This window comes from Protopterus annectens, chromosome 5.part0, assembly GCF_019279795.1.
Source record: "Protopterus annectens isolate FY-2018-M chromosome 5.part0, PAN1.0, whole genome shotgun sequence".
NCBI lineage: Eukaryota > Metazoa > Chordata > Ceratodontiformes > Protopteridae > Protopterus > Protopterus annectens.
Window position 1 is genome coordinate 361,312,991 of NC_056735.1, and position 14,115 is coordinate 361,327,105.

At 41.8% G+C, this 14,115-nt stretch overlaps 1 protein-coding gene across 1 annotated transcript in view; it reads left to right on the forward strand.

Annotated features, from left to right (window-relative positions):
- The window catches only part of USP9X (ubiquitin specific peptidase 9 X-linked), a 5,037,693-nt gene that overhangs the window by 1,461,858 nt on the left and 3,561,720 nt on the right, over nucleotides 1–14,115 (forward strand). The window contains exon 12 of the mRNA XM_044071835.1: nucleotides 11,957–12,044. Coding sequence (XP_043927770.1) covers nucleotides 11,957–12,044 — 88 coding nt within the window. The remainder of the gene's footprint in view (nucleotides 1–11,956; nucleotides 12,045–14,115) is intronic.

Genomic DNA, 14,115 nt, shown 5'->3' on the forward strand with positions numbered 1-14,115 from the left:
ACGGAATCCCTCCTGTGGTGGCTTCACTCCTCAGAACTCGGGCAAGGGAGACCCTTTGTGATCCCCCCCCCCCCCAGGTCACGTTAACCACAGATGCTTCTCACCTAGGGTGGGGGGGGCATTGTTTGGGCAGAAACATCCAAGGTACGTGGACCTCGTCGGAGACCGCTTTGCACATAAATGTTCTGGAGATGAGGGCGGTGCTTCTAGTGTTGCAGGCTCTCCAAAACCTTCTACCTCTAGGAACGATTGCAATACAGACGGACAATGTGTCAGTGGTCTGGTATATAAACAAACAAGGGGGAACCAGATCCTACCCTCTTTGTCGAGAAGCCATGAGAGTTTGGGAATGGGCGATATCCACCAACCGCTTTCTGATAGCAATGCATATTCCGGGACGATCCAACATTCTGGCGGACAAATTGAGTCGAGTAATTCTCAGTCCTTACGAGTGGTCTCTCAATCCGAAAATTGCGAAGGAAATTTTCCGCAAGTGGGGTTGGCCTCGCTGCGATCTCTTTGCTACTCCCCAAAACACAAAATGCAGCGAGTTCTTCGCAATTCGTCCCCCAGAAGGGGAGAGCCCCAGAGACGCTCTGATTCATGCTTGGCCTCCCGGTCTACTTTGTGCTTACCCCCCGTTTCCGCTCATGGTGAAATTCATTCAGAAAGCTGCACGGTTGGGGAGCAAAATTATCCTCATAGCGCCATTCTGGCCTTGTCAAATCTGGTTTCCATACCTGCTGTCTCAGTCTCTCCCCCCCTTTAATCCTGGATCCCATTCCAGATCTGATATCGCACCCAACAGGGTGCCCAACACCGAACCTGGTCAACCTCAAGCTCGCAGCTTGGTTGATCCAGTTCCACTAATGGCAAGGACTCCCGGTATCTCGTCACCAGTGAAAACTATTCTGTTAGAGGCTCATAAACCGTCCACCAGGAAAATCTATAATAGTAAGTGGAAACGATTTTCTATCTGGGCTAACAGCCAAGGTCTCAACCCATTTACTGTTCTGATTCCTACAGTGTTGGATTTTTTGTCCATGATTTTTGAACAAGGGGCCAGTGCATCAACGGTCTAAGTACAGTTGGCAGCAATATCCCATTTTCATGTGGGAGACTGATTAGGATCTCTAGCATCTACAAAATTGTGCAAGACATTCTTGCGTGGCGTTTTCCTTCTCAAGCCACCAGTGAAATCCGTGACTCCCCCTTGGGACTTAACTTTTGTTCTGCAAGCCTTAACGAAACCTCCGTTTGAACCTGCAGCTTCTGTACCCCTTAAATTTCTGTCCTGGAAAACAGCATTCTTGGTAGCCATAACTTCTGCTAAAAGGGTTTCAGAGCTCCAAACTTTGTGCATGAAACCTCCTTATCTTACTTTCCACAATGACAGAGTGTCTCTCAGGACTAACCCGTCTTTCTTACCAAAAGTGGCATCTGTGGCAAATATCAATCAGACTATCAATCTGCCAGTGTTTTTCAAAAATTTTCAAAATAAGGGAGAATACATGTTGCATACACTAGACGTACATAAACAGTTACGTTTTTACCTGCACAGGACCAAAGATGTTCGTAAGGCTGATCAACTCTTTGTGTCATTTGCTCCTTCATACATAGGAAAACCTATATCCAAAGTGCCATTGGCTAATTGGATTTGTCAATGTATTTCTCAGGCTTATAAGGCATCAGACAAAACAACCCCATTCAAAATCCGTGCACATTCCACAAGGTCCATCGCAACTTCTGCAGCCTTCTGGTCCAGGATGCCGTTGGACGACATATGTTCAGCAGCCACTTGGTCTTCTGCCCATAGGTTTATTTCTCATTATAAGCTGGATATGATATCTAGAAGCAGGGCGTCCTTTGGCTCCGCGGTGCTTCGGAATATCCTCCCATAGACCACCCAGGTTTCTTTGTTTAGGTAGCTGGGGACTCTGTCCCACAGGTTGCAGAACAAATGAAGTAACTACTTCAGATTTAGAAGTTATGTACTCACCATAACGTTCCATCTGAGTAGGTACTTCATTTGTCTGCAACCACCCCCCCCCTGCCATCCCCCTAACCAGTATCGGGTTTCTAGGATCTAAATGATTCTTGAGAATATCTGAACCTGTTTATTACAGGTTTTTCAGGTGATACAGCAAAACCGATCTAAGGTAGTGTGGTGGTGACAGGGGATTGTGGGTAGAGGGGAGGAGCTAGGAGCTCGGATCTTGAAGCTTGGAAAGCTGCCGGTCGGATCCGAGGTCGGATCCGAGACCCACAGGTTGCAGATAAATGAAGTACCTACTCAGATGGAACGTTATGGTGAGTACATAACTTCTAATTTCTCAAATGTTTTTCTAGGGGGAAAAATGTTCTTGGCTGGAGGAAAAGAACATTTTTCAAACCCTAATAGAGTGGGGGCTTCGCCACCCACACCCCCCATGTGGGGGGCTGTGCCCCTCACACCCCCCTAACTAAATATACCAACTCCGAGATTGCTGTACAGTGGAGAAGAGGGCAGATTCCCGATAACGGCCAAGTGAATTTTTTCCCTGTGAAAAAAGTTGCAGAAGTGGACGTCTCATGTTTACAGCTTTCGCTGTTTAGGTGTCTATCTTTAGTTATTCCATTACCTAAAGTTTCGATTACCTAATACATAGACCCCGTCTAGCATGACCTGTATAAAGCAGACTTGAAATGGATTATGGGAAAGCGAAGGGCTTGAAGAAAAATAAGATCACGTTGATATGTTAAGCTTCATTGACGGCCCCTTTGCAGAAAACATTAAAATTCTGTAAGAATCAGTCAGATTGATTTTGAGGTGTTAAAATAACTCAGAAAACAGAGGCAAAGTGAAAAAAATTGATTTGTTTTTAGTTTTAAGGTGAAGTTTTTCTTAAAGGACAGGGTTAATGTTTACAAAGACGGTACTTGTGTATTATTGCAACCACAGTTTGTCAGAATTCGCGGCAGTCTCGGCAGGAAGTTAGTTTAGTGATAATGGAACATTGCCGAGACTGCCGCGAATTCTGCCGAATTTAAAAAACTAAAATTAAAACTGTTGTACCCACCTTTTTAGACGTATTCCAATTAGAAAACGTCTGCCTTAATTGATGCAAACCAGATTTCTAGTGAGAATGTGTAATACAGTGTGGTTGCATTACAGTCATTTAAAAGACTTTATATTTTAAAGTTTGCACAGTATTTGGCTTTGCTTGTGCTTTCCTTTTGTGATTGGCATGTTTGATAGCGTACCCAGGTGGAAAGGGGTAAGGTTATTAACATCACTTGCCGTTATGTTATGGAGTTCGTTATCTTAAAAAAAAGTTGAACAAAGCAGGAGTAGGATTATTAAAATCACTTGGTGTTTTCTGATGGAGTACGTTATCTTAAAGTTGAACAACATTTAAAACATTACTGTTTTATAATTTTATGAAAGCGTATTCTGACAACCCTGCACTCAGCATTCACACCATTCTAAGCAACACATTTAACTGAGAATGGAATGTTGCCGTGAATGCTGACAGTATGTGGTTGCGATAATACGCAAGTACCACAAAGACTTTTTAGCAGCTGTGCCACAAGGAGTAAAGTCTGCAAAATTTGTCAGAATATAAGGGCTACATATAACACATGCATACACCTAATTAGGTATCAAACAGCAGCAAAGACTGAACAGACCAATTATTTTATGCAAGTCAGACTAAAAGGAGAAAAAAGTGTACTTTAAATGTCATGCTTAATTGTTTTTTTTTTTTAAATGACGTGGGTGCATATACTATAATAGAAAAACATTCCTTTATTTTCAAGAGTGTCTTCTGTCATGATTCACTGAAGATTGACCCAAGTATATATTGTGTATTGCACTCTGCTTGATTGTACATTGCACAGATCTTGCTCACTGGAATGTGTACACGTTTTTTTTCTATGTAATTAGTCTGAACTATTCTGTTGGTTACATTTTTGTTTGTTGGTAAAATGTTTTGTATTTCACTTGGGCTGAGTCTGGAGTAAATTAGTCAGTATTGATGGGTGCATTACCCTGGTAAAATAAATATGATTTCTTTAACAGTTTTCTTTCACTCCAGCATTACATAAAATTGTTCAGTTCCTGCATTCTTAGAAATTTCACTCCTCTTAAACACTATTCGGCATGTTTTATGCCCCATATATAATTTGTTCCTTCCCTTTTGTAAAGATCCCACTTCAGTTACAGTTGGCTTTAGTTTTGATTTTCTAGATGTTTTTTTTTTTTGTAGCCAGGAGCATTAGACTTAAGGCCTTACTGTGTCTGCGCAGTTCAGATCCATTTCCTTGGTTACAACCATTTGCTTCTGAGAGTACTGTGTAAAGAATTGTTAGTCTGTGAATTTCTTTACAGAAACATTGTTCTGTGCATGAAGCTGCTGTAACTTAATTAGGTAAGAAAATCATCTTTGCATGAAGCACATTCAAAATGGGTGGAGAAATTAGCTGTGATAACTCGCTGTGGTGCATGGGATTGACTGATAGCCGCTGGAAAGGAGGGTGGGTCTTGGTCCTGTTCCTTATATTGCTGCTGAAATAAATGCTTCATCTCTCCCTCTGTCCGCTTAGTTTGCCTGCAAATATCCCAACTATTGTGTGCATGGCCAGTTGAAAACAATAAATTTTAGAGAGCTTTAAACCAAAAATTGGCCGTTCTGCACAAGGGCAGAATACCTGTTTTTGTTTTGAGATTAAAACAGTAATTTAAGTATGTCCCTGAATGCGTAGCTCTCAGCTCTTGTGTTTAGGCATCAGGGACATAGCCAATAAAAGAATTAAAGCTAAATTCTTGGTAGTTTTTGCATACAACTCTTATTTGCTTAAAAAGTTAATAGAAAAGCATTTCCATCAGTGTGCATTTTCTGAGCAAGAAGTGTGCAACTTTCTGGCATTAGAGACTAATTATTAGTGAAGTACAAGAAAGTCAAACATTTTATGAGGGATGGGGCAAATATATGAAGCAAAATCAGGTGGTCAGAGTGGTGAACATGCTTTGATAAGAAACTTTCTGGTTTCTTGTTTGGGGTTATTTTTTGAAAAGGAGTAATAGTTTAAAAAAAAAAGTTTGGTTAGTTCCAAAAAGGAGCCAGACTTGCTCACAAAGCACTTGATATTGAAATTCTTATGCATGATTAGTAGTGTGTAACTGCCTGCCTTTTCCTCAGAAGGTTAAATTGCCAATGTACTAGGGGTTTTCTCCTTGATCGATGATGGTGCAGCCTCAGTGCCTGTATATACAAGAAACGTGTGTCCAAGTGTGCGCAGCCCCTCTCCTTGCAGAAATTTTTTTTTTACACTTTGGTTCAGAATGCTGTCTGTATTACTTGGGTTAAGCACATTTGTGATCACAATTACTTAAGGCACAGTTGTGTATGTATCTTGTTGGAGAGCCTTAAAAACTACGTATTTATAAAGTGCCATACTTTTTTTTGATCAGGGATATTAACAGAAGTATTTCAATAAAAGTGTTAGCTATTCTAGGATATGGTTTGGTAAACTCTAGAAAACTCAAAAAAAAATTAATTCTCAGTGACCTGTATATGCTTTATTTGACACTAACCTTGTAAAAGGTGGTGTAAGCAGTTAAGCAAGGAAATAAGGAAGACTGCGGTGGTGGTGCTGCGGTAGCGTTGTCGTCTTCTGTGGTGACATGTGTGAATGGGCGTTCCTTTGTTGAAGGTTGTGCGTTAGTCCCGGCAAGCCAGCACGTAAAACTCTACTGCCAATCATTAGCGGACCGGAGTTCCGCTGTGGCGACCCCTAACCGGGAAAAGCCGAAAGACACACACAAGTTGATTAAAAAAAGAAATGTAATTGTGAAGAGCAGCAGTAATATCCTCTTACAGCATTTCTGCATCTACTGCTGCTTATTCCAAGATAAACAAGACTCCTGCTTCCAGGGGAGACTTTACTGGCTACTAAATCTATATTAATAGCGTATCATGTTAGTGTTTAAGGTATTATGGAGATTATAGAAGGTTGAATATGTATTTAAAAAAATCCTCGAGTCATTCAGTGAAAGCAGGAATGTGTTCTTTATTATGGATATTGTCAGAATGGACTTTAATTCCTTTAAGTTGTTCTCTTTCCCATAGCTGTATCAGATAAGTGGATTTATTTTTCTTTTCTTTAAGGTACCCCCCATTAAAATGCATATTTCTGTTTTTTCTTTCCTGAATATGACTTAGCCTTATATTCTATGGTAAAATGTTTTAGCAGGTTATTGTTCTTCTCCTTGTCCAGTGATCCATTCTGATCATTTTACCTGAATGTTACATGGTTGACGCACCTGCTTGTTGTTTCATTTATGTGGATGAATGAAACATGTCAGCTGCATGATGCATAAAGATAAATACTTAACTCTGGTCCAAATGACCTGGGGTGTGCAAATCAGTTTGGACAGTAAGGGAGCTAGAAGGGAATGGTGGGAGTGAACTGATGCCAGCTTGTCATCCATATCTGCTGAAAGTATTTAACACACTGTGATAGCAGATGTTGTGACACCATGCATGCCCACCAAGCAAAATGGTGATGTGTTGCAGTTGGATTAGGTGCATGAGTGAAAGAGTGCATGTGCCACAGGAGCTTGTATGTGAGAAATTTCGTAACTGCTAAAGGAGATCATAAGGTTGGAGGTTAGAGAGAGATACAATTTCCTGGCTGAGAATCCCGCTTAGAAAAGAATTGGGTAATAAAAGGGGGTGCTCTCACTCAATACATGGGGACAAAAAAGTGTAAAAAAAAAAAAAAAAAAAAAAAAAATGAAAGAGAAAAATAAAAAAACTTAGCCATTTCTGCTAGGAGACCGTTCTTAAATGTAGGTTTTTTGTTGCATCTGAAAATTGATGGCAGAGTGTTGCAGTCAGGGTTGCCAGATTTCTGAAGGGCCAGGTAGGGACAAAGTCTTTCACGCTAAGTGACCCCCCCCCCCAAAAAAAAAAAACTGTGTTCGTGCGGAACAGCAGGTAGTTCCGCATTAAGCAGACGTGGCTCGGCTTTGCAATTTTTGATAGTCAAATGCCAGTGTACGAGCCAATCAAAATTCACACAGCGGAGCCTCCTCTTTGCAATGCGGAACAGTTCGCTGTCCCACATTAAACAAAAGTGGCTCCGCTTTGTGATTGGTTCATATACCAGTATACGGGCCAATCATAAATCGCAAAGCAGAGGCCATTTTGCCGGGATTTTAACCAGCAGTGCGGGATTCGGAGTTTGGCTGCTGATCCTGGGACAGTGCCACTCAAATAGGGATGTCTGGCAATCCTGGTTGCAGTGGATAACAATGCTGCCTCACTACTGCTAGAGTCTCTGTTTTGGTTCCTGTCTGATGAGCCATGGTTGCGCAATCTGCATTTCTTGCCTGTTTTGGTCTCCTTTTGTTATTCTTGTGTTAGTTTTCTTTCACATTCTAAAGACTTTCAGTGATAAGATGACAGTTTTCATAGTTGCCTGCAAGTATGCCTGACGTGTGTGCACACTGCAAAAGGCTAGCATTCTGACTGACTAGATTTCCTACGTAGCATCGAGTGCAAGGATGGGGGCCGCAGCTTTCCCATGACTAAACTTGATAAAGCATTTATTGTTTAGTGAGTAAATGAGTGGGGGACTTATAAAACTCCTATAACCTTCCACAAAGTGAAGACTTGCAGTACGAGTAAGATGAGTTGTTCTATCTGGTCAGAATATATTTTCTCCCCTCCAAAGAACATTCATTGGGTGAACAAATCCTGCACACTTTTGTCTGCTTAGAACTAAATGCAAAACGAGACTTAATTTGTCGTATTTTCCTAGAGAAGGGCATTGAGGGACAAAGGCATACCTATTAGGGCTGCCACCTTTCTCTGTGGTGAAAACTGTAGCGAAACCACATCCCTTGAACCACCCATAGATAGCTCCATATCTCTCCACCCAATTCCCCACTCATATTATGCTGTCGACAGGTATTCCTGTACAAGGTGGAACACATTTTGACTTTTTTTCCTGTTTTAGGCGATGTCATACTTTTGCGCATTAAGCTAGTGATGCTTTTCCTTACAACAGATTTAATCTGAGGCTGTATTTTTACAAATTCTGGAATTCTCTGTTCAGATGACAGATTACCAGAATTTGTGCTATGCTTTACAGATTACTTGATTGTCTTTATTTCTGGATAGTCCAGAAAAATACTAGATAAGTGACAATGCTAATGCCTGTGCAAGTTCTTGACCAACTTTTGTATACATTCACACATTTAATCTTTAAAGCAATGTTTCCTCCTCTGTTGCATTTATCTGCATGGCATTTATGCCACAGCAACACATGCTCTACATTTTTCTTTTGGCATATGGGTGCAAGGCAAACAATCTAGTGTTCTCTGGCTCTTTGCTTTAAAATGTATTTGATACATCCAGTTTTTTTGTTGGGGGTCCTTTCTTTTGTCAGTATGTTTAATCCATTGCTTATTGCAGGAATGTGTTGAACATGGTATTGTAATTAACTGGATTGCTGAAGTAACTTCCAGGTATGCTGTTGCAGCAGGTGTGATCCTCTAGTTTTACTTAACATTTTATCTTGCAGTGCTTAACTTTATACTGTTCAGATGTCACTGTTTCTGAGAAAAACTATTGATTAGGTCTAAAACTGTTGGCTGGCCCTCTTAAAAGTTGTCATTTTTGTAGCAGTATATTGTGGATCATCAGTAAAAGCAGTAACAGTTACATTTAGGAAAATGTTGCTTTTCAGAGCATGCATTTTGCTAGACTCTTCTATTGCATCAGCAGCTTTGTGTATAATGCATGTAAATAACATCATGGATTTTGGTCCTTTGTATATTATGTCACTGATATTTAAGTGACAAGGTTGAACGCTACTAGTTTAAATCCTGTTCTTGTGCTATTTGTATTTGCTAGTGATATATTTTTGAAGAGGAGAAGGTGAGCTAGATCATAGGAGGTTACTAGGCTAATGGGCCTGGGACCCTTACAAGCCTAGCCAAGTTTGTCCCCAAAAAGAAACCTCAGTCACCACGTGTTGCCTCTGTTAGTGAGGGACACAGGTAGAAGTCCTGAGACAAATTTGTGGTTTCCCACACTCATCAAAGCTGCGCTTGAAGAGGGTCAGCGAGGTACTCTGACGTGTATGGGAAGTCTGTTCCAGGGAGCGGTGCAGCCTCTGAGAGACTAACCTCTCTTTCCAGCAGGTTTTATTGATGCATATTTGATCTGGGCCTTTCAAGAGGGTAATGCCCGAGGAGTTAGACTTAAGGATATGAGGCATCTCTAGTAGGTCAGGGTCTGAGATTTCCTTGTAAGCGAGACAGGTCACTGCTGAGTAATCTGTACGATACCGAGTAGGGTGATAGTGATTTGAGCCTGTCTGCATAGGGCAGGTGTTTGAGGCCATGGATTTTCTTTGTGAGGTATTTCTGTGGCCTTTCCAGTTGCTACAGATATTTGGAGAGGTACATACCAAATGGGGCGTTGTACTCAATTAGTCTGAGGGAGGAGTATAGAGAGGTAATAACCTACATTTTCTGAATTCAGTCCCTTTACTTGTGAGATGAACCAAGTAAAAGGCTTTTCTGACCACTGCCACTACGTGACAGTCGAATGTGAGATTATCATCCTGAGTACCCAGGTCTCTCACCACAGGTTGTGTGTTTAAGGAGTTGCCGTTAATGTGGTAATCAGTTTTTGCCGAATGGTATGATGGATACATTTTTTTGCGTTTAGCGTGAGGCCATGACTTTGGCACCAGTCATGTGTTGCTGTGAGACCCTCTTGCAGTATGTTAACATCATTTGGGGAGACAATGACAGCACCCAACTTAGTTGTCCGCAGACTTGGTCAGCCACAGGCCTTTTGTCTTTGCCCGGACCTCCGAGAAATAGATGCCAAACAGCAGGGATCCTGGAACAGATCCCTGTGAAACTCCACTAGTGACAGGTCTGCTATCGGAGGTGGAGGTGCCTATTTTGACCTTGAGTATCCTGTTGGTGAGCCAGTTGGCCACCCACCTGATGAGATAAGGATTTACACCAAGTTGTTAGCTTTTCGATGATGCCCGAGTGGGGGAGGGATTGTGTCAAGGCCTTGGCCAAGTCAAGGTAAGCTGTGTATGTACTGGCTCTCCCTCATCCATGGCCTTGGTGGCGGTCTCATATTCAACCAGGTTCAGTAGGCATGATCTGGCCTTGACGAATCCAAACTGGGTGGGGTGAAGTGCTTGGAGATTGTCTGTGTCGTTGTCTGAGAGCCATAATATGTTCCATGGCTTTACAGATCAGACTTGTCAAGCTAATGGGGTGATAGTTTGCAGGGTCAGTAGTGGCACCACCTTTGTGTGAGGGGATGGCAGTGTCATTTCTCCACTCTGCTGGAATGAAGCCTGTACTTAGGCTGTGGTTGAATAAGGTGCTCAATGGCGAAGCCAGTTCTTGCTGGAGATGGTGCAGAATACAGCCTGGGATACTATCAGGTCCCATGGAAGCTGTGTGCTTTGCCTCAGATGTGTGGTGCGGGACAAGTATCGGAGATGTTGAGAGGACCTTTGGAGGGGGGCAGGGGGTGAAGTTTGCACCAAACCTATCTGCTTGCAGGTTGTCTGAGTCAGCAGGATCAGTGTAAGTGATGCTGTTAAGTACTACTACTACTACTACTGAAGAAACCTGGGCTTTGCCATAGAGGTTCCTGACGCAGTTGAAAAAGGCTTTGTGGTTTCCCTTTGTTTCGGAGGGTAGTTTCATTTCATAATTGACTTTGGAGGTTTTCACTAGTGATCTAATTTGCTTGCTGAGACTAAGCAGGGAGTTTTTCTAATTTGGAGTTTATTCCTTTTTACCATTGGACCACTGTTTCTTCCTTTTGTTGTAAAGCTGGTTGATAAAGAATGTCCACCAAAAAGGGTTTCTGTTTCCTTGAGCAGGTTTTAGTTCTGTTGGGTATGGCTGAGTCCATGCAGTTGTACAGGTGCTTGTATACTGCATTGGCATACTGTTCAACATAGTTGTCTGCATCATGTGAGGGGGGAAGTGGTCTGAAGCTGTAGATACCCCCTCTTAGGAGGTTGTAGTTAGCTTTTGTAAAATGTTTTAGCTTGATTACAGGTGGGGGTGGAGTGGGATACAAACTTTGAATGAGACAGTCTGATGATCTCATCTCACCTTGGAAGAACATACTATGGGGAGTAGTGCAGCAGTTGCCTATGTTGGTGAGAACTAAGTCCAGAATGTTATCTCCCCTTGTGGGAGATGAAACAAGATGGTCTAGTGCGTTAGAATTGATGAAGTCAAGGAATTGAGTGAGTGCATTAGTGCAGGAATAGTACACCGAGTCTATGGTGGGATAGTTGAAGTCACGAAGGATTAGGGTGTTGGGGGGGGTACCTTGATGGAGTCAGGTAGATCCAGGAAAGAAGAGTGGGTGCCCTGAGACATGGAGGGGGGTCTATAGTGGCAATAACTTGGATGGGTGTCTTGCCCAACTGTCAGTTGCACCTGGAGTAGTTCCAGTGCTTCATGCTGGCAAACCATTCTGGAGGTGTGCCTGTCCGTAATGACGATTAACTCCACCACCCTTAGTCTTCCCGACCTCATTTTGGGTTTGGAATGTGTGGAATGAGGTATGCTGGTAAAGCAGGGGTGCTGCTGTTAATGTGATTTTTAGTAAGCCTTTATATTCTTTCACTTGAAATTTCTTTTAGGGAGTGGGAGGGACCAAATGGTATCAAGTGGTGATTGTGTTTGATGTAGACTGTAGCAGAGTTCCATATGAAAAAGTACCTGGAAAATTGTGGTCAGTAGTCCCAGTGCTTACTGGTATTGTCAGCATACAGTTTGCTGTCAGTATTGAAGATCCACTGTTGTATAACTTATAGCTGACTGCCTTGTTTGTAATTACATGTTGATCATGTTTAGATTATTTTGATGCACTTTTCATTATAACCTTTTTTTTGCAAATTTCAGAGCATCCAGATTATGATCCACAGACTGTAAGACCATGTTCTAGATATAGTCACGTGCAAGAAGTTCAAGAACGATTAAATTTTCTAAGGTAATCTTTTGTGAAAATGTAATTGTTGAACCTTGGACATTTTACTGTAAAACCACATGTTGAGAAATGCTGTGCATTAATTGTATTACTAAATTGATGCAGTTCACTTCAAATGTTGCATTCTTTTGTGCCCATTCAGTTCCTTTTACATCTACCTGCATACTTTGTGGCTCAGTCATGTGACCAGATCAGAGTTTTAGGACATTCCTGAAAATAGGCTATTGGTGCTCACCAGGTTACTGTAGCAGGCTTAATTTTATTGCATACTAAGGAACATGCCACATTCTAGTATAGTTGATCCTTTTCCCTGTGGTATTTCCTCCCTATAATAGCTTGTAGGATTACTTGAGTTTCGAGAAACCAACCCTTAAGTACATTTTCTGTTTGTCTCTCACTCTTTTTAAGTGTGTGCACTCTTAAGAAAAGATTTGTCTGTCTGCTTGGTATAAAGTTCATATTCCTTCTGTAGTTTTCACTGTTTACCACCTCCAACATCTGCATCCTGAGTCTGTTTTGATAAGCTCAGTTAAGTGCTGTAAGTCAGACTCGAGTGGTGAAACGAAATCCTTTCCAAAACAGTGGACACTGTAAATATTGATAATCCGTTAAATTGCAACACTTGACAAAGTATGTACTTTTGGGCCAGTGAAATATTGCTTTTGTCCTTGCATTGATGACATGAAGTGCAGGATGTTTAACTAGGTCTGTTAAGTGTAAACTGCGAGTCCTAGATTGAAGTGCAACTGCTATTGACACCTAATTAAGATTTTGGGTAATGCACAAATTTGCTACAACTATAACATTCATTTAACAAAAGCTTGCAGTTTTAGCTTTGTCAGGAATAAAATTTAAATTTGCCTTGGCATTCCTCTGAAACTGTGTCTTTAAAAGTCATAGGACTGTCCTTAAAATTTCAGAGCAGTGTGTTTGGAAGAGCATTGCAATGTCCCTCTGTCACTGTTGCAGTATTCATTACTATAGGGATTTCCTGCCTAGGACAGCCAACGTTTGGTCAGTATGCCATACGTCACACACGTGTTCCTCGCACAGAACATAGGGCATAAAAGTGATGTGTGAATGCAGCTACCCGGAACAACTTTGCTGCCAGTTTGAATGACATTATCGCTCGTTGGTCCAAACATCTTGATCTTGTTGCTGTCTAAATACCTAGCCGTTAGATAAGTGCCCCATTGGGATTTTGTTTGCCTTTATTTGGTATTGTATTTTATTCTGCGTACCTAGAGCTCATGTCATCCAAGAATGGAAAAAGTCAGTGTGGAAGGCAGATTCCCCATAAGGATCATCATGGACGGCCTTTTTTTGGTGCTTTCCACGACATTACCTCTTGTAGCATTTGCAAAGCATTTATGCCCAAGACACTCAGAAGTCATTTGTCTTCCCTGGCATTTATCTTTAAAACCAACTGCTTAAACAGTTAGTGAAAGGTAGCATGACAGAACCCATTAACCCTGAGATTTTACCACTAGGTGAAAAGATGTCCAAGAAGTCTCTGCTGGATTTTTTTAGATGTCCATCCTCCACCAGATGTCCATCTAGAAGTGGGTAATAGCTCTGTAGGCCATCTGACATCCACATTGGATTCCTGTGCCACAACACAGTCTGAGGCCGGTGTGGATCCCTTTTTTGGCATGCCTTCTGAGGCATTGCAGCAGTCTGCTCCAGACATTGAGGGGGAACCATGGTTGGTTATCTCTGAGGGTCCTAGAGAGATTCTGCAGATATTGTTCAGGGAAGGAGGATCCAGGTGCTCTTACTGAATCTCAAGGCTCAATACCTCCGATATTTATAAGGGCTGATGTCCATTCCAAGAAAAGGCAAAAGATGAAGCATATTAGTGTGTCCTAAGGATGCTCAAAGGGAATGGCAAGAGTTTACTTTGCTTGTTTTCTGGCTTGATGACACTGAAACCTCCTTCTTTGACTTCTACCCTTCTAAACGGCCTTGGGAACTGTGTTCCTTGGATGAGGATTAAGAATCTGAGGGGGTCCTTGTCCTATTCTCACAGATGGCTTCCCCTTTGGCTTATAGTTCTGATGAGTCTTAGCTATGA